Below are 25,236 nucleotides of genomic sequence, written 5' to 3'. Positions count from 1 at the left end.
TTCTCTGTGTAGCCCTGGCTGTCCTGGAACTCACTCTGTAGACCAGGCTGGCCTTGAACTCAGAAATCCACCTGCCTCTGCCTCCCAAGTGCTAGGATTAAAGGCGTGAGCCACTACTGCCCGGCTTCATTTTTTTAAAATTATTTTTTGATTTACTTATTTTTATTTTATGTGTATGAGTGGTTTGTCTTTGTGTGTGCATCACCAACATGTCTGATTACCTGTGGAGACCAGAATAGGGGGCATCAGACCTCCTGGAACTGAAGCTAGAGACACTTATGAACTACCATGTCGGTGCTGGAAATCAAATCCAGGTCTTCTGGGAGAGCAGGCTTAACCAGTGTGCCATCCCTCCAGCCACTAAATTTCCCTTTTTTTCAGTTTGATTTTCCCATAAGCTAGTAAAAGTAACAGACTTATGATCTTAGACAGTATTGTTTAATTTAATGCCAGAAGCTATTTCTACACAAAAGGCTTAGTATCACTCACACTGCTAATAGATAACTCCTTTAAGGTCCCTCTTTTTAAAAGTCTCTTTTTAATTGGTTATTGAACTAGAATTTTGGAGACTTAATTTCTCTTGGCTGATGCTTCACCTGGTTAGAAGAGATAGCATCCCTTTCCCTGGCTGTGGGTGGATTATTATGGCCATCCCGCTTCCCAGAGTCCAGGGGTAAACATGATCTGAATAAAGGCACCTAATATGACAGCCATGGTGGTGTACACCTGTGACCTCAGCACTTGGGAGGCTGAGGCAGGAGGACTGCTATGAGTGTGAAGTCAGCCTGAGAGACAGAAAGCAATTCTGTATGAACAAACAAACAAACAAACAAATAAATGGTACAGGATAAGAACTATCACGATGATCCCCAGAGCAGGGGGATAATGAGCCCCAGGAAGAGCTTAGGATGAGTCTTAGCTGTTCCTTAACCTTCCCCTTTTGATTTCATAAGATTAAAATAGAGTTGCTCAGCTTCCCTTTCAGAGGTTTACTCGCAGATGAGTACAGAAAAGATAGAAGGTCAGGCTGGAGAGATGGCTCAGTGGTTAAGAGCACTGACTGCTCTTCCAGAGGTTTTGAGTTTGATTCCCAGGAACCACATGGTGGCTCACAACCCTCTGTAATGGGATCCGATGCCCTCTTCTGGTGTGTGTCTGAAGACAGCGACAGTGTACTCATATACATTCAATAAATAAATCCTAAATATATATGTAAAGTCTTTATAGTAATATTTTCCTTTGAAATAAGCATATCAAATTGAACGTCTATAATCTAACTCTTCCTGCCTTGGTAAAAGAAAGTAAAATCGTATCATTTAATAAAATCACTTAGTAGAATTTTAGAATATCGTAGGTAAGGAAACACTATTAGTTTTCTGAAGACATGCTGACCCCCACCATGTTGTAAAGCAGTCTTATTTGTTACTAGATTAGGTTAGATTAGCTCATAATTAGGTAGAGTAAATTTTCTTTTGCATGAGTATGTGTTCAGGTATGTTCATGTATGCAAATCATATATGCAGATGTATGCTGTGGGTGTATGCAGAAGCCAGAGGGCAACCTGTTTTAAAAATTATATTTTTATTTATTCACTCTCTGTGTGTCTGTGTGTGTTTGTGTGTGTTTATTCGAGCCACAATGTGTAAGTGAGAATCAGTTTTCTCCTGCTATTACATAGGTCCCAGGGACTGATCTCAGGTTGTCAGGTTTTTGGTAAGCATCTTCACTTGCTGAGTCATCTCACAGGCCCCTTAGCCATCGTCCTCAGATGCCATGCACTTTATTTGTTTTCTTTTAAATCACAGTCTTTCATTAATCTGGAACTCATCAATTAGCCTAGGCTGGCTCACCAGTGAGCCCCAGGAATCCACCTGCCTCTGTCCCCTTAGTTCTTGAATTATAGCATAGGTTTTGGAGATTAAAATTAGGTCTTTATGTCCATAAATGTCCTAGTTTGCTTTTTGTTGTTGTGATAAAACGTTGACCAAAGACAACCAGGGGAGGAAAGAGTTTGCTTGGCTTATAGGTTATAGTCCAACATCAAGCGAAGCCAAGGCAGGAACCTGGAGGCAGGAACTGAGGCTTACTGGATTGCTTCTCCAGGCTTGCTCAGTTTTCTTTTCTTTTCCTTTCTTTTCTTTTTTTCTTTCTTTCCTTCTTTCTTTTGTTTTGTTTTTTCGAGACAGGGTTTCTCTGTGTAGCCCTGGCTGTCCTGGAACTCACTCTGTAGACCAGGCTGGCCTCAAACTCAGAAATCCGCCTGCCTCTGCCTCCCAAGTGCTGGGGTTAAAAGTGTGTGCCACCAATGCCTGGCTTCGCTTGGCTTGGCTTGGCTTGGCTTGGCTTGGCTTGGCTTGGCTTGGCTTTTCTTTTCTTTTCTTTCTTTCCTTCCTTCCTTTTTTTCTTTCTTTTTTTTGACAGTGTCTGTCTACACAGCCCTAGCTGTCCTGTAACTCAATATGGCTCCCAGTACTGAGATTAAAGACCACCATGCCCAGCTCAGTTATCTTTCTTATACAGCCCAGGCCCACCTGCCCAGGGATGGTACCACCCACAGTGGCCTGGGACCTCCTTCATCAATTCTCAATTAAGAAAACGCACCCCCAAACACACCCACAGACCAATCTGACGGAGGCATTTCCTCAGCTGCAATTTTTCATGTTCTGACTTGTGTCAAGTTGACAAACACTACATGACAACAAGGTAAACATTATGCTTACTGAGCTATCTGTCTGGCCACCACCCACCCCTTTGAGCACTGGGGTTATTGCATGGGTCACTACATCTTACTTGGATGCAGCAACTTTTAGGTATCTGAAAAGTTCTTATACTTCTACTCTGATCCTTTGGACAGCCTTACCTTGTCTTGTATTTCTCAGTCCTTTGAGGTACCCGGGCCTTGATTTTCACTTCGTTTCCTTTATAATCTTTCAAATTTCAGCTTTGAAAAGAAAATTCTCTCATCTCTCCAAGGTAACAATGATGTCTTTCTAGTTTCAATCCACCTAAATCTATGTTTTTGTTGTTGTTTTGTTTGCTTGTTTTGAGAAAGGGTCTCAGATAGCACAAGTTATCTTCCAAATTCACGGTGTAGCCAAGGCTGACCTTGAACTCCTGGTGCTCTCGCCTCTGCCTCCCAAGTGCTGGGATTACAGATACGTGCCTCCACACCTGGCCTGAATCTGTGTTTCTCGTGGTCACTTGGCAAATTTCCTATTTTTGCCATGTGTAGTCAGGCACATCTGTAGTACCAGTCAGTACTTCAAAGGTAGACCCTAGAGAACAAAGAATTCAGTGCCATCTCAGCTACAAATAAAGTTTGAGGGCGGCCTCTGGTACATGGGACCTTGTGTTAAGAAACAACTGCAACCAAAAGTCATATTCCCTAATTCCTTATAAGGTGTTTGTTTGTTTGTTTGTTTGTTTGTTTTTGAGACAGGGTTTTTCTGTGTAGCCTTGGCTGTCCTAGAACTTGCTCTGTAGACCAGGCTAACCTGGAACTCAGAGATCCAACTGCCTCTGCCTCCCAAGTGCTGGGATTAAAAGTGTGAGCCACCACTGCCCAGGTTGTTATAAGGTTTCTGACGGAAAGACTTAGCTGCTTTTATTATTTCCCACCACATGCATTGTAATTCTAATGTATTTTACTTCTAAGATGCTAGATCCATACTGTAAAATAGCTAACGTATTAAAAAAAACACTAATTCTAAGACTATCTCTATTGATGATTAGGTCACTCCAGAGACACTTTATAAATGTTACTATTATGTTTTGATGAGCTAGATGCAGCTAGTTTAGATGATGTTAGTTGCAACCACACAGCAAATGGTTCTGAAGGATCTGATAAAAATCACTCAGATCTTTATCTGCCCAGACTAGCATGCTCCCTCTGTGAGCAGCAAACTTGTTGGATGCTTCTGCCAGCAGCTGTACTGTTGGCAACTTTGTGTCTGAATGAAGAATTCGCAGCCCTGCTCCCATCACGGCTTCTCTCCTCCCTTCTCACATTTTTGCCTCCTGTTTTGTTTATGGAAAAGCCTACAGTCTTGTCTTCGAATTTCTGAGTATTATGAGTACCTTAGGGAAATCTGATTATAGAGAGAATCTACTCAACAGTGAAGAGTTTCAATTTGTTTCTATTGAGTTTTGTCAATTCCGAATCCCGGATACCTTTGTATTCCAGTCCATTGACTGGAGCCTCCCAGCCAGACGTTGAGGCATCTGTTTCCATAGTCTCCAGAACTAGGAAAGATAAATAAGAATGTGAGGGAATTATCTGTATATTTGCTAACCACCAATTTAGATCTAAATAGACTCCCTCTGTTAGGAAGACTAATGAATTCCAATTCTCGGAAATATCCTTTGCTTTTAACAAGCAAGATGGAAGGTATCTAAAGAAAAAAGAGAGGCACACAGAGGGAAGAGCTGTGAATAATGCCACCAGAGAACCAATTACGTTCACCAGCTGGCATTGGGAAACTTGTTTCTTTGACAAAAAAAAAAAAAAAAAAAAAAAAAAAAAAAAAAAAAAAAAAAAAAAAAAGAAAAGAAAAGAAAAAAAAAAGATTGTTGGTTTTAGTCTGAAACTACTTTTTGACATTGTGTTTTTTAGAACTAACTGATAAATCTTTCTAGCCACCCCCATAAGATTCTAGGACCAGAAAAAAAAATGTAAATCTAATTTCTAGGTGTAAAATAGCAAAGCAATAGGCAAGAGAGAAATGAGGACCAGGATCAAGATGGCTGGTAACCAGAGTCAGTTGGATCATGTGACAGCAGGAAAGAGAAAGACCATGCCATTAGATCAACGAGAGAGAGGTTTGTTGGGTGCTAGGTGACAGAGAAATCAGTAAATAATGCAGTTGTTGAAATGAAGATGCTGTTCCTGTGAGATCCTCAGCAGGTAAAGGAGCTTGCCTCCAAGCCGGAGTCACTGAGCCCCCTCCTCAGAACCTACAGAGAAGGAGAAAACCCAGTTCTCAGATTGTCCTCCAACCTCCACACTCACATGATGGAATCTGTGTGCGTCCAAACAGACGCTCAGACATACAGACACAGGTGTCTTTTTTTTTTTTTTTAAGTATTCCCACAAAAACACAGTTTGTAGCTTGTTTCCCTTTAATATAAACTGCATTTTGGACTTTAAAAAAATATCTACCTGTAGGGCATTCTCATGGATTATAAAATCTGCACTTGGGTGAGTAAGGTCAGCATGTTTTATAATCATTAGGCTCCCAAAGAAGTGAGGTGAGTGTCATCCCCTAATCTTGGGCTCTCAGTAGAAGACTGAAAAAAAAAAAAGCAAAAGAAAAACCCTTCCAGAACCCCTGCTGAGCCAATCTTGGCTGGGGGTCCCCACTGGTCCTTCTACAAGCTGTTCCTTGGGGAAATATTTGTGAATTCAATCTTTTCACTTTGCATACCGGCTTTAAAACCCGCCTCTCTCAAGTATCTATTTAAAGTCCATAAAAATCTGTAGAACCAGTGAGTTCAAAACAGCCTTTGTTGAGCCTGGAAAACAGGGCTCCTGGTTTGCTTGCTCTTTCTTCTTTCCAACAGTACCCAGAGATGCATACTCAGCAACCACTCACTTTTCTTGACTGTAAAAAGAGGAAACTTTAATCTAAAAAGGTTATTGTGTTTCCTTTGGGCTTGGGAGGTAGCTCAGCTGGGCCATGCTTGCTTAGTGTGCAGTGCATGAAGCCCTGGGTTCTTTTCCTCACCCTGGCGTAAACTGGGCATGGAGATGAGTGACTGATCTCAGCACTAAGGGGATGGGGAGGCAGAGGAAACAATCTTCTGCAAGAGGACTCCTAACTACTGAGCTGTCTCTCCAGCTCCCTGATGAGCTTGTAAAGAGGGGTCTCACATACTTTAGGCTAATCTTAAACTACTTACATAACCGAGGATGACTTTAAATACTGGGTCCTCCAAGTGATGGGACCACAGGCGTGGATCGACACACTCCACTCTAACTAGGTTTTGTTGAGCTGTGCCTTGACTTTGATAGGTTATTTAGCAAGTCACCCATTTGCCCTAGGTTTTGTGCAATTGTTCATAGAGCCTCTTAGGAGCCTTTGTGCTTCCTTGGTATGTGTTGTATTGTCTTGGGGCCCGGGAGGTGGCACAGTTGGTGGAAGCACTTGTTCCATTCACAGAACTCACAGTTGAAGGCAAGAACTGACTTCAACACGTGTGCCATGGCAAATACACACCCACCCACCCACCACATACACCACCGCCAACAATAATAATGCTCTTTTCTAATTTTATTATTTAGGCCTTCTCTCTTTCTTTTGAGTAATGCAATTAAAATTTTGTTAACTTTGTTTAACTTTATAAATTTAAAAATTTTTATTTGAAGTGTATGTACCCGTGTTTCCCTACCCCCTCTCTCTGTGTATGTGTGTGTGTATATATACATATACACACACACATACATACATATATATGGAACTGGTTGGAAGACTAAGTTCTCTTAACTGTTGAGCCATCTCTTCAGCTCTAGCATATTTATATTTATTTTTATATATGTGTATGTGTGCTTGCATGTCTTTATGTGTGCAAGAGTTTATGTAGGCCAGAAGAAGCCATTAGAGTCCTTGAAACTGTAGTCACAGACAGTTGTGAGCTGCCAGATGTGGCTCTGGGATCCAAACTCAGGTCCTCTGCAAGAGCTGCCAGTGCTCTTAACTGCTGAACCATCTCTCCATTCCCACACAAAACTTTTTAATTTGATAAAAAAAACCTCACTTTTTTCACATGTTGCTTCTGCTCTGGTATCTAAGAAAGCATCACTTACTTCAAAGTCACAGGGATATGAGCATTTTCTAGTCTTAGCTTGAACATTCAGGCTTATGATCCATTTTTATCATTAATGTTATTAATATATTCACTACATGTGTGAAATAACTCTTCTCTTTTAATCTCTAAGAGCATCTTATTTTTGGAATGTTTCTTACTGGGTTAGATATGGACAATGCTGGGAAAGAGGCTTTCATTGGTGATACTGCTATTGCTGTTGCAAGGGGCTCTTTAAGCAAAAACTCACCGAGGTGAGAGGTGGCTCAATGGTTAAGAGCACTGGCTGTTCTTCCAGAGGATCTGGGTTTATTCCCAGCACCCAAATAGTAGCTCACCATCATCTGCAATCTCAATTTTGTGGAGTCCAGTGACCTTTTCTGGCTTCCATGGACACCAGGCATGAACACGGTACACAGATATACATGAAGGCAAAGGTCTCATGCACAGGAAATAATTTTTTTTAATTAAAAAATTACGGAGTTATTGCAGACATGGGAACTCATATCTGTTGTCCTGAAAGTACACCTCACCTATATTGAGCTCATCAGTCTGTTTCATAAGCAGGCATATTTAAATACAAAGTAACCTAACAGGAATGGCTGCATATGTCAACACAGATAGCCCTCATCAAAGGATTATGAATAATATCTTGACTAGAAATAAAAGCTTGGTCTTTTCAGCTCAATGTTGGCTGAGACCTACATACCAGTTTGGTTTTTTATTTGATTAATGGCAGAGTAACTAATTAGAGGGGAAAAGAGATTAGAAAATCACTCAAAATGTTGAGTGCAGTCAGAGTGCTATTTTGTCCTAGATAATAGAGCAACATTCAAAGCCATAGGTGTTCCTGATAAGCAGAACTGAGAACATTCAGGTATCAAAGAGTCTAGGTAATGTTTGTAAAATCAGCGCAAGCTGCTTGAGTTTGATTTTGCTCACTCCTAAATCATCAGATACATAGAGAAATTCTTGTTGCTCTGCAGGATGTACAGAATCAAAAATTAAAGACAAGCGTGTGGTACAGAGAGGTGAGTGACTCTCCGTCTCTCTCTGCATGCTGCATTCCTGATGGGGATCTACCACTATTCTGAGGAGGAAATACTGCCTTTAGTAGAATCCCCTAGCTCAGAAGCGAGCCCAGTTTATTAGAATCCATGCAAGGATGTAGCCATAGACTGGCTTCCTTCCCCCTAACACATTAAGAGCTGATGAATTGGGTCGGTACTCAGTTATGTCAGTGGACTTAACCTTTCTCGTTTTTGCTGTTTCCCGTTTGACTCCCTAACAGGTTTGGAATGACGAGTTTTTGTCCTGGAATTCTAGTCTGTTTGATGAGATTCAAGAGATCTCTCTCCCTCTCAGTGCCATCTGGGCCCCTGACATCATCATTAATGAGTTGTAAGTGTGCTGGGACATGTCTCTGTGGCCCTGGGATTGATTCACCTGCTTGGGCCAAATGCTGTTTACTTTCAGTCATTGCTATTATACTTTTCTCTAGTCACGGGGGTCATCATATTATAAGGAATCTTCAGGATGTAATGGCCATGAGTTAACATCATTAAAGATACAAGTTGAGGGGGCTGGAGAGATGTGGAGTAGTTAAGCGTCTGTACTGTTTTTCCTACTACCTGTATTGAGTAGCCTATAGCCTCCTGTAACTTAGTTCTCGGAGATCTGATGCCTTCTTCTGTTCACCATGGACACCTGCACTCACATGCCCCACATATAATTTAAAATAAAATAAATGTATTTTAAAAGATATGTATTTGATTAATGGTACTTGGAGTCCCTGTTTCGGCTGCATCTGTGAGTTAACTGATGAGACTCATCACCTCTGAATGCATCCTTCAGGACCAGTCATCTCATGGGAAGTATCATTCTGTCCTTTTTTTCTAACTTTTGCTTTGGGTCTCATGGTCACTACCACCTCATAGCCAGTTCTGCGTATGTTCAAAGTGACTAAGGTCTTCTTCATAACAGGTTCTCTTCTGTTTCATGTAGTGTGGATGTCGAACGATCTCCTGACCTGCCCTATGTATACGTGAACTCTTCTGGAACCATTAGAAACTACAAGCCCATCCAGGTGGTCTCCGCATGCAGTTTGCAGACATACGCTTTCCCCTTTGATATCCAGAACTGCAGCCTCACCTTCAATAGCATTCTGCACACAGGTAAATAAATGAGAGCCATAGTCTACTGGGACACTTACGCTGTGTGGGCATACATAGGTGAAATGATGTTAACTTCAGATCTATTTTATTCTTAAACATTATTTAAAAATAAACCTCAGGGGCTAGAGAGATGGCTCAGCAGTTAAGAGTACTGGCTGCTCTTCCAGAGGACTTGGGGGGGTCAATTCCCAGCACCCACATGGCAGCTCACAACTGTAACTCCTGTTCCAGAAGATCTGACACCCTCACACAGACGTACATGCAGGCAAATCACCAATGTATATAAAATATATCAAATTATAAAAATAAACCTCAGCTGGATGTGGCTTGAAATCCCAGCATTTTGGAGGTAGAGGCAGGAGAATTGAAAACAAAAACAAAAACCTCTTTATGCAGTGGATTTTTCTAGAATTCAGACAAGGCACAGTGCTATATAACCCACCAGTGCTGTTAATTTGTCATTATAATATCAGCATTCTATCACTACTGAGAATGTTCTAGAAGTCACAGGACATGCTTCATACACTGTGGAAAACAGGCTCCAAACTCTGAATTCATAATTTTGTAAAAACTGGAAGTATTTTTGTTCCCTGCCTCTAGTCTGTAACTCAGATACTGGTAAGACCAGGGGTGCGTGTCTGGATAACAGGAAGGGCTAAAACTGGGGGTCAGCATGTGATGGTGCTAGCCCCATTTCTTCCCCAGGAAGTCCATTGTTTCTCTTGGCTTTCAGTGGAAGACATAAACCTGGGCTTCCTGAGGAACAGAGAAGACATGGAGAATGACAAAAGGGCTTTTCTGAACGACAGTGAATGGCAACTTCTTTCCGTGTCTTCCACTTACCACATCTGGCAGAGCAGCGCTGGAGACTTTGCACAGATTCAGTTCAATGTAGGTTCTTCTCATCCATTACCTTAGTCTCTGTGGTCCTTGGCTTTCTCTATTGAGCTGTGGAATCTGCTCAGTAGCAGGTCCTCATTACAACCAGGGAACAGGATGCCGTGGTTGCTCTGCTCATCCGTCTGTGCACCAGTATCTTCGAGCAGAGATCCTGAGCCTGGTAGCACAGGATCTTCTGTAATCTTCTACAGGGGAATCAGAGAGAACAGTGTACAGATTCCAGAGCTCTGACCCATCTCACAGCAGAAATCGTCAAACCTTTTGGCGTATACAACCATTATCATTTCTAATAGCCACTGAGAATAAAGCTCAAAGCAATCTACACACCATCAGCATTACAAGGAATTGAAAAAAAAAAAAAAAAAACCCAAAGCAAAATTAAAAAAACTCTCATCATGATAATTGTTCCATTTTTAATTGAGAAAAATATCAATTAATTTTAGAAGCAGATGCATAAAATGGTCCTATTACTAAGCCGAATATCTGAAGGGATGAGCAGATAGTCATCTGGATGGCCCCCAGAGACAAAGAGTAGGGCTGGGGATGTAGCCCCATTGGTAGCTTATATAGATCCCACTGGCCACACAAACCAAGCATGGTGACACACACCTGTGACACCACACACCTGTGACACCAGCACTGGGAAGGTGGAAGCCCAAGGATTAGGATTAATTTTTGAGACCAGCCTGGGTTACATGAGACCCTATTTCAAAACACGAGAAGGAAAAAGAAAGAAGACAGAGCAAGGGGGAGAGGGAAAGGGGGAGGAGAGAAGGAGGGAGGAGAGAAACAAGTGAAAGAATAAAAGAGATAGACAGACAGACAGACAGACAGACAGACAGACAGACAGAGATAGAGTAAGCAAGCTCCTAGTGGCTTCAGGATCAGAGGAGCAACTGCTGACCAGTGGGCATGCAAGCATGATGCTCTGGTGCCTCCCAGGAAGTTCTCTTGGCCAAACTGTTCCCGGGGAAAGTTGTCAGTCTTGAGGGGTTGGGAGGAAGACAGTGGTGCCCACCACTTCTGCTGCAGAGCTTCTGCTCCTTTGGCATTCCTCGCAAACCACTCTGTCATGATCACCTGCAGACTCACAGTACGGGGGTTCTGCAAAGGACCCTGCTTTGCTGCACAAAGTGAAGGTGCCACTTGTGACAGTGTGGGAAGGTGGCATTCATGTCACAGAATGAATCCAGCTGGAAAATAGAGGCTGCAAGCAGGTCAGGAGTGCACGGACATAGAGTCCTCCAGAAACAGCCCTTGGCAATGCAGGAGTGCCTGCTGACCAGACTAAATGCAGATGCAAAGAGTCAGAGTGGGATTAACCGTGACTGAGGGCATGAGTGGCCTTCATTGATAGGAAGGTGGGTGTTTTCTAGAAAAATGTCCATTAAACTTAGGCCTTAAAGCACTGGAATTTGAGCCTCCCTTGTGGCCAGCCCATGGATAGGCAGCCATTACAACACTTTACTCACAGAGCAGGAGATTCGGGACCAGAGTTCTTTCTGACTCAGAATTTAATGATGTGTCCATTGTGTGCCCACTCTTCTTTGTTTTGTGATCCTAGGGCTTGAACAAGGCCCTCTCTCGTGTTAGGCAAGCAGACAACCACTGACCACATCCCCAGTTCCTGTCCACTCGTTTTCAGTAAGAAAAAGAGGGTGGGGGGAAAGAACGCTTTTTTATTTTAAAAAAAAATTTGATTTCAATGAGTTTCTTGGCTAAGAGTAAACACCTCATTAATTTTAAAGATATCAGCCTGCAAACATTATTAATGCAGCCCAAATAATGGAGAACATTAAAGGGAAATGTGAGGGAATGGCACGTGCAAGGTGGAACCAGTCACCTACCAAGCACTCCACGGCGTGCTACACACATCATTACCTGCACTGCACGGAGACAGGCCAAGGCGAGAGGCAGTAGGTAAACGGGTATGTGTGTGTGTGTGTGTGTGTGTGTGTGTGTGCCCCTGTATTTGTTCTCTCTCTCTTTCCAATTATGTGTCATTCTTTCCCCTAAATCTTAGCTTTTATTTATTTGTTTATTTATTTATTTATTTGGAGCGCAGCAGGGTCTGTTTGGAATAGGAGAGAAGGTAGGCGCAGCTTCGTGGGAGGTATCCCTGCGCATAGGAACCACTGTCCAGTTTCTTTGCCACATCGCCTCTTCCCACTTCATGGCTACATTCTTCCCTGTTAAGGTGTTTCCACAATGTTGTCTTGGAAGAAGAAACATGTACATTTGACTTCATGGCCTGGAAGTTTTTCTCCAAGGTGCCTTTGCCCTGGGGGCTAAGGTGGGTGACCTGGCATGGCTGATTTTCACCTGGTTCTCTGGAACCAACTCCCCAAAGAATCCCTAGTAAAGTCACGAATCGTATCAACTTGACTCAGAAGTGATCCTGCGGCTTTGGAAAGACTTGCCATGTTCCAGAACCCTCACTGGTTTCCATCTCCCAACCTCTATCCTCCCCCATGGTTGCCATGTGTCCCATGCCTGGCTTCATTGTTCTCTAATATCATGGAAGACATTCTGAATTTAGCATCCAAGGTATCCCGGTGTCATACAAAAGCTCCTGGCTGGTACTGTAGTATTTGGAGTCCAACTCTGTGCTAAGAGTGAGCTCACTGGTGTCCTGACAGCAAAGGACCATCTTCTTGTTAATCTAATTACTCACTGTGTCTCAGGCAGAGCTAGGGACAGTTGGAACAAGCAAGAGAGACAAAATGTACCATCTCTTCAAAATGTACCATCATGTCATGTGTGTGCATGTGCGTGCACACACGCATGAACACACACACACACACACACACACACACACACACACACACACACACGGCTACTGTTTATCTGGCATCAAATGCTCCAGATGCCATTAGCTCCAGAGACCATACCCATAGCCACTAGTACTGGGACACATACTGCGTATCACAGGGCACTGCTGCCACTTTAGAATCCAGTTACATTCCACAGGGGGTCCCGACAAAGCTCTTCTGTCTGCAAGGGTGTTTGTGTACAGCCTGGGACCCAATCCAACAGCCATGGGAGACGAGATTACTTCCAATACATAGTGGAGGTGCTGGTTTCCAGAACACAGCAGGATGGACATTCAATTTCTGTATGACCTTGCAAGAGTGGGCAGAAGTAGGAAGGAAATAGAGAAGTCATTTTGGATGGCAAGGGACTCACCAGGCAAAGGGAACTCACGTAGGACTGGGAAATGAAAAGGAGATTAGGGAAACAGAGATACCCTGCTCAGTCTCTTTTTCTAACATGATTTTCATGCCTTTTCTAGATAAGGGCGATTTTGTTGAAATGTCCATTGAATGCTTCAAATTTAGCATCCAAGGCTTTCTGGCATCCTTCAGAGTCCTTTACCAATGACGTGACTGAGGCTCACACTTGACAGGCTGGCCTTCCAAGGAGGAGGTGGGAGGAAAGAGATGGGGGAGGAATCTTAAGCTCTAGAATCTTCCTAGGGACGCTCAACCAATATGAGAATCACAAACTTCCACTTAATCCAGCCCAACCCACAGTCCACATCCCCAAAGCCCTCACTCATGTGCAAGACTCTCACTTAAATGGCAGCAACTTTCCCATTCTTTCCAAACTGGGGGTATTAGGAAGGACTCGGAAGGGGAGGAAAATGAGCTTCTGTATGAAGCGGGAGTCTGGGCGTCAAAATTCCAAGTATGTCATAAAGACGGTCATGCAAAATTGAGTACTGGTGGGGTCTACCATCAAGGAGGCAGTTAGAGGCTAACCTTGGGGTCTATCCCATCTCCAAGGAGCTCTCCACACACACATTCTGAATTAGATTGATCTCTTTCATTAACATCAATAGGCTCCAAATACCTTTGTGTACTTATTATTACCTGGCTTTAATGGATAATGAAATTGTGGCATAATATTGCTAACACCTGAAGGGTGTCTAATGGAGAACACAGACTGAAACTAAAGTGCTTTTGCTTCCTTTTCTGTGGAATTTAAAGGCACCAGCTCCTTTAGTCCATTAGGAATGATGAGCTCTAGGTAGGGCAGGCTTACAGAGAATAGTGTCATACCGAGCAGGTGGCACATTCCCCTCGCAGAAGCAGGAGTCATTGGTTCTTATGTGATTTATGAGAGAAGGTCCACATGAAGACCGACCCCAGTGGGATGGCCCCATTTGGGCTAATGTCACCCCCTATTCTATTGGAACTAAAAGTAGCATCAGTAACAAACTCTGATGTAGTTCAGTGAACATCTGTCTTCTCGGGCTCAATGACGGTTGGAATTTGATCTCTGTTGCCAGGGTAAATTACTGTGACCAAAAGCTACTTGGGGAGGAAAGAGTTTATTTGGCTCACGTTTCCAGGTTACATTCTATCATCAAAGGAAGTCAGGGTAGGAATGCAAGGCAGGAACATAAAGCAAAACTCTAGAGGAACAGTGCTTGCACTACGCTTTGCTCATTCCTAGGCTCATGCTTGGCTAGCCTTCTTATACAGCCCAGGACTTCCTGCCTAGGGATGGTGCCGCCCATAATGGGCAGGGCCTTTCTGCATCAAGTAATAATCAAAACAATCTCCCAAAGACATGGCCATAAACCAATCTGATCTAGGCAGTTCCTCAGTCAAGATTTTTCTCCCAGATAACTCTTGGCTGTATTAAATTGTCAGTTAAAACTAACTAGGACAATGCCAGGCATATAAGTTTTAGAGAGAAATAAGAAAAGTGTAGGCTCTTGGTGTCTAACATAGACATCAAAATCTGCCCAAGGAGGTACAGCTCAGTTGGTAGGGTATTTATTTGTCTAGCATGCAGGAAGCCCTAGGCTCAGTCTCTAGCACTGCATAAAATAGCACCTAAGCTTAGGAAGAAGTCTTCATTTGTCATCATGGAAATGAGAGAGGGACTCTGGTTTTGGTTCATTCTGGACAGAGGTTCTTTTCTGCCTACAGACTCACTAGCCATCAAAGTCTGGCACCTGAACTCAGAAGACCAGGCAAGGGCAGGGACTGGTTATCCTTAAGGCACTAAGTCTCCAGTATTTACAGAGGACCAGGCAAGAATAGGGACTGGTCCCGCTCATGGCACTAAGTCTCCAGTATTTACAGTAGCTTGTCAGCAGTCTCTTCATGCTTAATGTTTGCTGAACAAAGGAAAAGCTGAAGACTGGCTGAGGTAACAATACAAATTTCAGAAAACAATAAAATTAGAGATTTGGTTTATTCTTCATTTTTTAAGGCTGTACCAGGCTAATATGGGAGCATGAACTAAATCCTTAGGAGGCATTGATTCTAAAACAAAGAGCAAAATAGGGCCTTTGTTTTAGAAGAAACTCCAAACTGTGGTGCTATTTAGTTTCTCTTAGAAGTGGTTGTATCTTTGCTAAGGACAGAATAGATTGGAATCTTCTAGAAGGCATAATCAGCTTTCCAGTTTTGTAAGATAGATGAAATAGGAAAATTTCTTTGTTTTATGCCACAGCAGAAGCTAATTACCTAGTGGAATACCTGTATCTTTCTGCTTTCAGCTTCTACTGAGACCTAGTAAAGATCCTTCCAAATTCAAGACCATGTGTATATGTACAGGTCAAAAGCCCATAAACTTCATAAGTCTTCTCAGACCTCCCTCCACCTGGACTCTTGGGGACCTTTGTCTGATAAATCTATACTTTCTTTGAAACCAGGGTCTTCAAGAAACCATACCACTCACTCGCCCTTGGTTTTAGCCTAGATTTATGTTTTCTGTCTGCATCGGGTGGAGGGGAATCGTCTTTGCCTGTGCTAATTATATCAGAACTTGATTTAGAAGGACAGCAGTTCAACCGTACCTGGGTTGTTTGGCAAGGCAAAACCATCTTGTTTCTTTAAAAGGAAGGGGGAGGGGCTGAGGAAATAGTTCAGTTGGTATACTGCTGGACTTGTACCTGAGTTCAATTCCCAGAACATGAAAAGCTGGTGTGGCTGTGTGCGCTTGTAATCCCAGCACTAGGGAGGTTGAGACAGGCAGATCCCTGGAGCTCCCGAGGTAGTTAGCTTGGTCTACTTTGTAAGTTTCAAGCCAATGACAAATGGTTCCTTGGTAATAACACCTAAAGTTGCTCTCTGACCTCTACACACACATGTTCATGTGTACACACATACCTCTCCCATATGTACACACACACACACACACACACACACACACACACACACACACACAAAAGCAAGAAGAAATTGAATCATGGAGAGGCTGACAGTTGCATGCAGAATTATACAGGTTTCCATACATAGGCTCTGTTTCCTTGACTACATATCTGGGTTCTTCCTACTTAACTGACATGCCTTATGCTTGTCTTTGGGGTGATATTCATAGACTTTTCTCCCACCTCATGCAATCTCTGCTATGAAGTCTTCCAGGGTGATCCCACTTTTTCCCTCCACCCAAGCAGGTATGATCCCTTCATCCCGCACTCTAAGAGGCCAGATCACCAGCATCCCAGGTTGGATCACAACATAAAGCCTTCTGGGCCTCTGGCCACTTAGCGCTCTTCCTCCCACCACTGTGTCTCATACCTACCTCATCACAGCCAACAGAGATGCAGGATGATGATGGTTCATTGCGGGCTTTTTTTTCTTGTTGACTGCACTTTGATAGAAATGCGTTTCAACCAAATTATTGCAAAGCAATGTGTGTTGCACTGGTATAGATATTTGCAGCCAATTATGTCTAATGTGGAAGACAACAGCCAGACTACAACCCACCAAACAGCTCTGGCCTGTCAAGCTCCACTGAATCGGGACATGTTCCCGGATCTGATGGCAAGGGAGCCTCAGCTCTCATCAACAAGGTGTGTGGTAGACTCCCCTAGACAACCTGCCCCCCATCACCAGGCTCTATACCTCCTCTGTGTTTGTGCTCATTTCTTTGTATTATTTTTCTCAGAGAAGTCCTGTCTCCTCTCCAATAGCTGGGCAGAGCCGGATTTGTAGCTAGGCTGTAGCTGACAAGCACTAGGAATCAGAAGATGAGGGGTTACATCACAGTTCAGCCACTGACTCAACTTACTTAAGGGTGCAATGCTTCAAAAATCTATGAGATAGAGGCTGTTATCTACCCTACATGTTGTAAATGAAAAGAAAACAAATAATATAACAAGTGTAAAAGCATCCAGCACATGATCTAACACATAGAAAGCAGTCAAGTGTCACATTGTCTGGCAAACCTAAAAAAATTGGAGCTGTTAAACAATGCTGGTCCAGAGCTAGAGAGATGGCTCAGCGGTTAAGAGCGCTGTCTGCTCTTCCAGAGGTCCTGAGTTCAGTTCTCAGCAACCACATGGTGGCTCACAACCATCTGTGATGGGATCTGATGCCCTCTTCTGGTGTGTCTGAAGACAGGGACAATGTGCTCACATACATAAAGTAAATAAATACATCTTAAAAAAAAAGAATGTTGGTCCAAATTCAACAGCTAAGGGATGAATGTGGATGCTGGTTTGCTCCATCAGGCTTTATTCATGAGATAGCTTTACCTCAAGAGAGGGCTTATTAATAGCCATGAGGGAAATGACCACCTCAGAGATGGGACCTTAATTCTCTTGCCTCTGCCTCTCAAATGCTTGGATAACAGGTGTGTACCAACACTTCCAGTTTATGCTGTACTGGGATAGAACCCAGGGCTTTATACATGTTAGAAGGCACTTTATCAACTGAGCTACACCCCCAATTATAACCCCAGCACTGGGGGGGCAGAGATGGGCCAGAGAACTCACAAGCTAGCTAGTCAAGTACTGAACTTCTAGTTCACTGAGATGCCCTGTTTCAGGCAATGATGCAGAGAATGATAAAGGAGGGCACCTGACACCCTGCTCTGGTTTCTGCATGTGTCTGCATAGACGTGTATCTGTGCACACAGGCACACACAACAGCATTGTTAGGTTTATTGAAAATTTACCTTTCTATCTTTTTGAACCACAAAATAGCCGTGTGTGTGTGTGTTTGTGTGTGTGTGTGTGTGTGTGTTTGTGTGTGTGTGTGTGTGTGTGTGTGTGTGTGTGTGTGTGAGAGAGAGAGAGAGAGAGAGAGAGAGAGAGAGAGAGAGAGAGAGAGAGAGTCTTGTTATGTAGTCCAGGCTAGCTTCCAACAAGTAGCAATCCTCCTGCTTCAGCTCTGTAAATTTTGAGGTTATAGGCATTTACCAGCACACCTGGCTGGTTTCCCACATAGTCATTTTTCATCATGCACGAGGGGTGGGACTTAAGTGACATGTGCTCAGTCAAATGTTAGGTCTTCTACTTAGACTGGAAAGGTCCCTTGTTCCCTGCCAGGTAGTGATTCGCAGATGTCCGTTGGCCTATGTTGTGAGCCTCTTGATTCCTAGCATCTTCCTGATGCTCGTAGACCTGGGAAGCTTCTACTTGCCCCCCAACTGCCGTGCAAGAATTGTGTTCAAGACCAATGTGCTAGTGGGCTATACAGTCTTCAAGGTCAACATGTCTGATGAGGTGCCAAGAAGCGCAGGGTGCACGTCTCTGATTGGTAAGCAGCCCCAGTGTCACCTGACACCCTCCTAGACCATTCCTGGCCAAGATCTGCATGTCAGATGGAAGACTACTGCTAACCCCCTTTTCTCTTCTCTGGTCCTTCCACAGGGGTCTTCTTTACCGTCTGCATGGCCCTCCTGGTTCTCAGTTTGTCCAAATCCATCTTGTTGATCAAATTCCTCTATGAGGAGCGGCACAGTGGGCAAGAACGGCCTCTTATGTGCCTTCGAGGGGACTCTGATGCCAATGAGTCTAGATCGTACCTCGGGGCTCCAAGTGCTGAGGCCACAGGTTTGTGCGTAGCCTTGATACCCCCATCCAGTTCTTGGCTGGCTGCTTGCTTTGTTATGCTAAGAACCTGGTTATACTGGGGAGGCATCAGACCATGCCTGGACTGAGTGAATGATGGGAAACATGTGCTTTAAAGCTCCTGTTCTGTGTTTGAGATTTCTTCTATGAACTGAAGATACCTCCTGCTGGAGGTCATTTTAGTTCGAAGGTCAGATCTTTCATTACCTTTAGTTTGCTTCATTTCCACAAGAGGCATAAACTCAAAAGTTGTAGAATTCTGGTATATAAGCACACACACACACACACACACACACACACACACACTACACACAAAGGTCGGGACGAATATGAAGAGTTGGGTTCTGGTTGCTTTATACAAAGAACTTTAAGAGTCATCCTAGCTCAGGAAATCTCCTAGATAGATGCAGCCTCCTCCACACACTCCTCGACGTAGTGCATCTCTGCCATGTTCCCTGGGCATTCCCTCAGCAAAGCTGTGGCCCTTCTAACCAGGCAGGGTGAGACTCCCCAACTCCAGCAAAGACTTTTCCTTAAAGAATAAGAGCAAGTAGCTCCTGGTTCATTCAAAGTGTTTCCCTCTATCACACAGAGTCCCCGGTCTGTCAGGAACACCAGGTCCCATCAGATACTCTGAAGGATTTCTGGTTCCAGCTCCAATCCATCAACAACTCTCTCCGAACTCGAGATCAGGTTTACCAGAAGGAGGTGGAATGGCTCGCCGTCCTGTACCACTTTGATCAGCTGCTCTTCCGAATCTACCTTGCCGTGCTGGGGCTCTATACTGTCACCTTATGCTCTCTCTGGGCACTGTGGAGCAGGATGTGACAATGGAGACTGCTGGTCTCACTTAATATGGGGGTCATAACATATAGGAAAAGCTGAACAGTGTTTGGAGAGGGTTTGAAGAGGAAGGGGTGGGTAGGTTTAAAAAAAAAATGCCTCCAGAATGCTATTGTTTCTTTTCAGTGACTACAGACACAAGCATCTTATTGGCTAGTGACTGAACTAGTAAACATATATGTTCATAATAAAGATGTATAAATAGAATAGAGTATGCAGCAACAAGCAAGCTTTCACTCTCTGAACCATCAGCAACTGCATACACTTGGGTTTAAGCAAAAATTGTTTTTAGATTTCTGAAGCCAGGTCTCTTATAGTCCAGGCTAACCTTGAACCCTTGATACTCCAGCCTCTACCTTCCAAGGGCTAAGATTGCATATATTGTGCCACCATGCCCAGAATATATCACTTGATTTATTCTGCTTCAACAGTCTATATGTCAACTTGGCTTAAGCCCTGCTCAAACCAGCTTCAATCCTCCAGGACCATTAATACATAGCTCTATCTCCTCAATTCTGTCTTTGGTCTCATGATGCCTTATATCCTCCCCTTAAATATTTGGTAGCCTCTTTTTTTTTTTTTTTTTTTTTTTTTTTTCCCTGAGACAGGGTTTCTCTGTGTAGCCCTGGCTGTCCTGGAACTCACTCTGTAGACCAGGCTGGCCTCGAACTCAGAAATCCGCCTGCCTCTGCCTCCCAAGTGCTGGGATTAAAGTCGTGCGCCACCACCGCCCAGCTGGTAGCCTCTTTAATGCATGAGTGTATATGAGGAGAAAGAGGGAAAAACAGATGGCTGACAGACAGGCAGTCAGAGAGAGATTATCCAATAGGCCACATGCTTCCAGCCCCTGCCGCCGAGCCTGGTTCTATCACTGTTTGTTTAAGAAACCTCAGACTTCATTTCAGTTTGCCTTATTTAAAACAGGGGCTGCTAATATTTACTCTCTCCATATCATAGAATTATGAGGGCAAAATCAAGCCAAGAGCTCAACGGCATCTTGAAAAGTACATAATAGATGATGAAAATAAATTTGAGACTTGCCTGCTACCAACAGGGGATTTCTGGTTGGAGTCTTTGCTGTGAATGTGGGCTTCCTGTTTTCGGTTTGCTCTTCCTGCTTCCCCCTACACTTAGTCCGGGTCCCTAGAGTTCCACATGTGGGCATTCTGCAGTAATAATCACAAAACACTTCATTCTAGCTCACTGCTTGATGGACAAGTGTCTGATGTGCTTTCCCAAGTCAGAGGGAAAAAAAAATCTACCCAAGGCCAGACATCCCATTCCCTGGGCATCCACATCCCTACCACTTACTGAAGGTGGTCAGACATCCAGTTCCCTGGGCATCCACATTTCTATCCATCACTGAGGGTGGTCCTCAGAAGGCCAGTGGGCAGAACGACACAGCAAGGCTTAGAGACATTATACATCCTGGTGCTTCCAGCACAGGCCATGAAAGTCCAAAGCTGTTTTCTAGAAACCTATTCCAGGACTAAAATTGCCTTTAAAAAAAAATCTGCCATCCCATCCCCACCCTGAAGAAAAAGAATTTAAATTCCAACAGCCTTTACCTGCACCCCCTCTTTCATTACCTCCCAGTTAGTGCTCAGCGCCAATTGTCCATGAAATTCCGCTGCTGCCGCTAATGAAATGGGGAACGAAAAAAGTTTGCGAACAGGAAGTGTCCATGCAAACTCCACCTGTTTCCTTCTTCACTTCCTCCTTTTTTTTTTTAACCATTGACCTCCTCTGCCTCTATAGCGTTGTTATCCTCTACATCGACCCTGCCCTTCTCCACTTCCTCCCCTGTTATCAGAGGGGGAAGTCAGAAAGGCATGGCTGTGGCATTTCCTCCTTCCTAAGCGCGTGCTGGAGGAGCCAGAGCCAGGAGGTCTGGTCCATCATTGTTTACCCAGGGGAGCTTGAACTTCATTTCTCAGACCACAATTTGACTTACTTGAAATTGATGCCATAAATATTTACTATCTCCATGTCACAGACTTCTGAGAGCAAAATGAAACAACTTAATGACATTTCAAAAAGTCAATAACAGATGACAATATAAACAAGGGACCGCCTGCCATCAATAGAAAGAGAGAGAGGTTCTGGCCTAGAGCTTTTGGTGTGGGGTCTGATTTCTAGCAGCTCTGTCAGCATTCAAGTATAGACTCAGCTTCTCCCAGGGAGTGAGTGGTCTTATTATAGGATCTAAGGTTCAAGGGCTGAGGCCATCAACTGTCTCCTTTCTAGTAGAGGGACCTGAAAGAGACTGCCATTCCACATCCTGGCTAGCTCACTTTACTATCACCTAGGCTCTTTAATAATATCCTTTAAGAAACAGTTCTTCCCTGGTGGAAGGTGAGATCTAAGTAGACTCCCTCTGGCTAGAGTCCCACAGCCCTGATACCAGCTGGTAGTCCCAGGGCCAGATCTGCAGCCCAAAGCAGCAGCGCTATGATCACATGGCTCTGTGGTGTTCCCTGGACAGTGTGCTCTGCCCTGGAAGAAACACCCATCGTGGCCTGCAGCCTGGTTTACAGAACAGCCTTAGCTCAGCCCTTCCACACACTCATCCTTCTCGTGAGTTTTGTTTCGGAGACGAAGGAAACCGAGGAACAGAACAAAGATGGGATTCTCCCAGCTGTGCCTGCTCCTGCCATCTGCTGTCCCCCATAATCTAAGAAATTGCAGCTCCGGGGTGATGTCTTGAATACAAAGAAAAAAAGCTCAGGGGTCCTGGGCTAGCCAGGTCCCCTGGGCTAGCTTCTGCTTCATCCTACTCTCCCTGCTGTGGTGACCTCCCTAAGCATGGTCATCTGTCTTTTTGTTCGTTTTGCTATCTTGATTTTTTTTTTAAAGATAGTGGTCTCACGCAGTCCGCCTCACATTGAACTTGCTGTGTATTTGAGGATGACCTTGGTCTTCTGATCCTCCCGCCTCTACCTCCTAAACACTGGGATTATAAGCATGCTTCACCACACCTGTTTTTATATGGTATGTAGAATAAACTGAGGGCCTGTGCATTCCATCGGTTAGGGAAGCTCCCTGCCAACTGAGCTAGATCCCCAGCCCTTTTGTGTTGCAAGTAATGAGGTGACAGAAAGTGTCCCTTGCCTCCAAGGATACCCCTACCGCCTTTTAAAGACACTCTAGAGCAGGAGTAGAAAAAGAAGCTGAGCTTTTGAACATTGAAATCTCCATCCACAGCCAAGTCTCATGTGACCCCACTACCTGGGTAAGAACGTGAGAGTCAGAAAACACACAATAGCCAGGAAAGGAGTATGGCTCCAAGACAGAGTCCTTGTATGGTGGGCAGTCACCCAGGACACACTCCAGGTCTTGTGTATGTTTACTCTGGGAAGGACTGGACTCCTTTGATCCCTTGCAGCCCCACTCTGTCTCCAGGGACCCCACCCGATTCTCTTTGTCAGCTTGTCTAAACCGGTATCTACTCTTATGTCTTGTCTATGTCCCGTTCAGTTTCCTGGCTCTGGCTCCTTAGATGTTGCCACTGCTCAGTTCTGAGTTATTTACCTGCAGAGACGGTGAAAACTTCATAATTAGCTGAGCCCCAGCATGGAGGCTTTTATGAGCAGCTATGTCCCCCACTGCTCTCTGCTGTCCGTAATTGAAATGACCCACACCAGTGATTAGATTAGGGGGCTGAAGGAGCCCAGCATGACATCCCCATCCTCTCCCCTGTCCTGTTGGGGAAGTGATGTAGTTAAATTTGTGCTTCATTTGGCAGAGGCCATAAAGAGGGAATCACAGCTCGGCTTTCTGCAGGGGCTGGAAGACACTGCTGGGCTGTAGGCAGTAAGCAGTATGGGCTCGCGTGGAGGGAGCCACTTTCTTACCTTTACCTTAGTTTCTTACCTGTCCTTTCTTAGTATTCAGTTCTACAGACCTATGACCCACCTGAGCCAAATGGGGTTACTGGCCATCCTCAGTATCAGTGGGGACCAGGCTATGCGTGGACAGGCAGCCTTTGGTCCACTCTGTTCCTGGTCCTCCTAGTCACTCACTCATCCTCTTTGCAGAACTCCAGACAGAGAGCCAGGAAAAGCAGGTGCTGCCGGCAGGTTTTCTTTCCTTGTTTCCTTGGGGAGTCTTGGCTTCTCAGCTCCAGGTCCAGTAAAAGCCTTCTTTTTCTTCTTCTTTTCTTTTTGTTGTTGTTGTTCTCCACCGCTTCCTCCTCCTCCTCTTCTCCCTCCTCCTCCTCCTCCTCCTCCTCTTCTTCCCAGGTCAGTCTTGTGGCAGCTCCATCCCCTCGCCTTTTGAGCCTTTTGAGAAGCAAGATGGAATCTGGTAGATGGTACACTAGCAGAAATTTATCTAAGTTCCCTATTGTTCTGTCCTCATATCATCCAAATTCCCCACTGAATTCTTCCTTCCCAAAGCCATCTTCCTGGATGTTGCCCACCCAAATACATGCGGTTCTCTCCATCTGCATCAATTCCTTCATGCTCCTTTAGAGTTAAGCCATGACGGCACACAAGTGCAGCAGAACAAGTTCATACCAAACTTTCAGTCTGGAAGGTTCCATCCCTGGGAGAGCTGAGCAGTATGACAGGTACGTCCAAAGCCAGAGCCAGCATGATTCCTTTCTATGACACTCATTTTACTCAATAGTGTATCAAAAGCAAGCAAACAAACAAAACAAAACAAAAAACAAATAACAACAACAAAAAAATCCATAGAGTCTATGAACTAGGAGGAGACATCTTGTGCTCTAGACTTGTTTTATTTTATTTTATTTGTGTGTGTGTGTGTGTGTGTGTGTGTGTGTCACAGGTTAAACTAAGGTTGTCAGACCTCACAACAGGCTTCATTAGCCATTGTGTTACCTAGCCAGCCCCTTACCTCTGCTTTAAAATACAGAATACTATGTTGGACACCGTAACGCACATGTGTGACCGCAGCATTCAGTAGGAGGAGACAGAAGCAGGTTTCTAAGGTCCACTTGGGCTGCATGGTGATGTCTTGTCTTATCAGTAAGTGTCACTGGGGTGAAAGAGAGAGAGCTCAAGGGCTAAGAGGACTTAGTGCTCTTGCAGGGGACAACTATGTAATTAAAAATGGTACTCATTCAGAACCATTCATAGCACCAGTGTCAGGGCATATGACTCTATCTTCTGACCTCTGCAGCCTTCCAGATATGTGCAATGTGCATCCATCTACCCAGAACACACACACACACACACACACACACACACACACACACACACACACACACACAAGGTAGATTAATAAATATTTGTTAAATAAATGCTACACTGTATTAGTAAAAAGTATGATTAGCAGATCAAGAATCTTACTATCAGGAAAGACCTTTTATTGTGCACTTCTCATGAACGGGAGCCACACTATGTCCTTGTAGAGAGGGGGTAGTCTATCCCAGAAAATGCTGAGTTTCATCACAGGCGCTGAAGACAAAGACAAGAGCCTTAACTGTGATTTCTGTAAAAAGAAATAGAGGAGTCAAGGGACATAGATTTAGTACTGGCTTTGAATGATATTCATGGCTGTGTCAGGAAGGCTGTCCCTAGTGGTCGGACACTAGACTTTGGGGCGAGTAGAGCAGGTGCCCACCATCTAAAGCATAGGAACTCATAAGAGGGTTGCAGAGACAGGGGGTGGGCTTTGGATCAGTTGGCTCATATTTGGACAATATGCTTGCAGGCTAGCTACCATATCTATGGA

General features: G+C 44.1%; 1 protein-coding gene across 1 annotated transcript in view; it reads left to right on the top strand.

Annotated features, from left to right (window-relative positions):
* Positions 1-19,665, top strand: part of Htr3b (5-hydroxytryptamine receptor 3B) — a 28,791-nt gene extending 9,126 nt beyond the window's left edge. Inside the window, exons 3-9 of the mRNA XM_076924457.1 lie at positions 7,788-7,832; positions 8,093-8,202; positions 8,806-8,975; positions 9,709-9,866; positions 18,169-18,379; positions 18,493-18,675; positions 19,286-19,665. Of these exons, the coding sequence (XP_076780572.1) occupies positions 7,788-7,832; positions 8,093-8,202; positions 8,806-8,975; positions 9,709-9,866; positions 18,169-18,379; positions 18,493-18,675; positions 19,286-19,521 (1,113 nt within the window). The 3' untranslated portion in view covers positions 19,522-19,665. The remainder of the gene's footprint in view (positions 1-7,787; positions 7,833-8,092; positions 8,203-8,805; positions 8,976-9,708; positions 9,867-18,168; positions 18,380-18,492; positions 18,676-19,285) is intronic.
* Positions 19,666-25,236: the final 5,571 nt, after the last annotated feature.

The sequence above is a fragment of the Arvicanthis niloticus genome, chromosome 26 (assembly GCF_011762505.2).
Source record: "Arvicanthis niloticus isolate mArvNil1 chromosome 26, mArvNil1.pat.X, whole genome shotgun sequence".
NCBI lineage: Eukaryota > Metazoa > Chordata > Mammalia > Rodentia > Muridae > Arvicanthis > Arvicanthis niloticus.
This window is presented reverse-complemented; position numbering and strand designations above follow the sequence as displayed.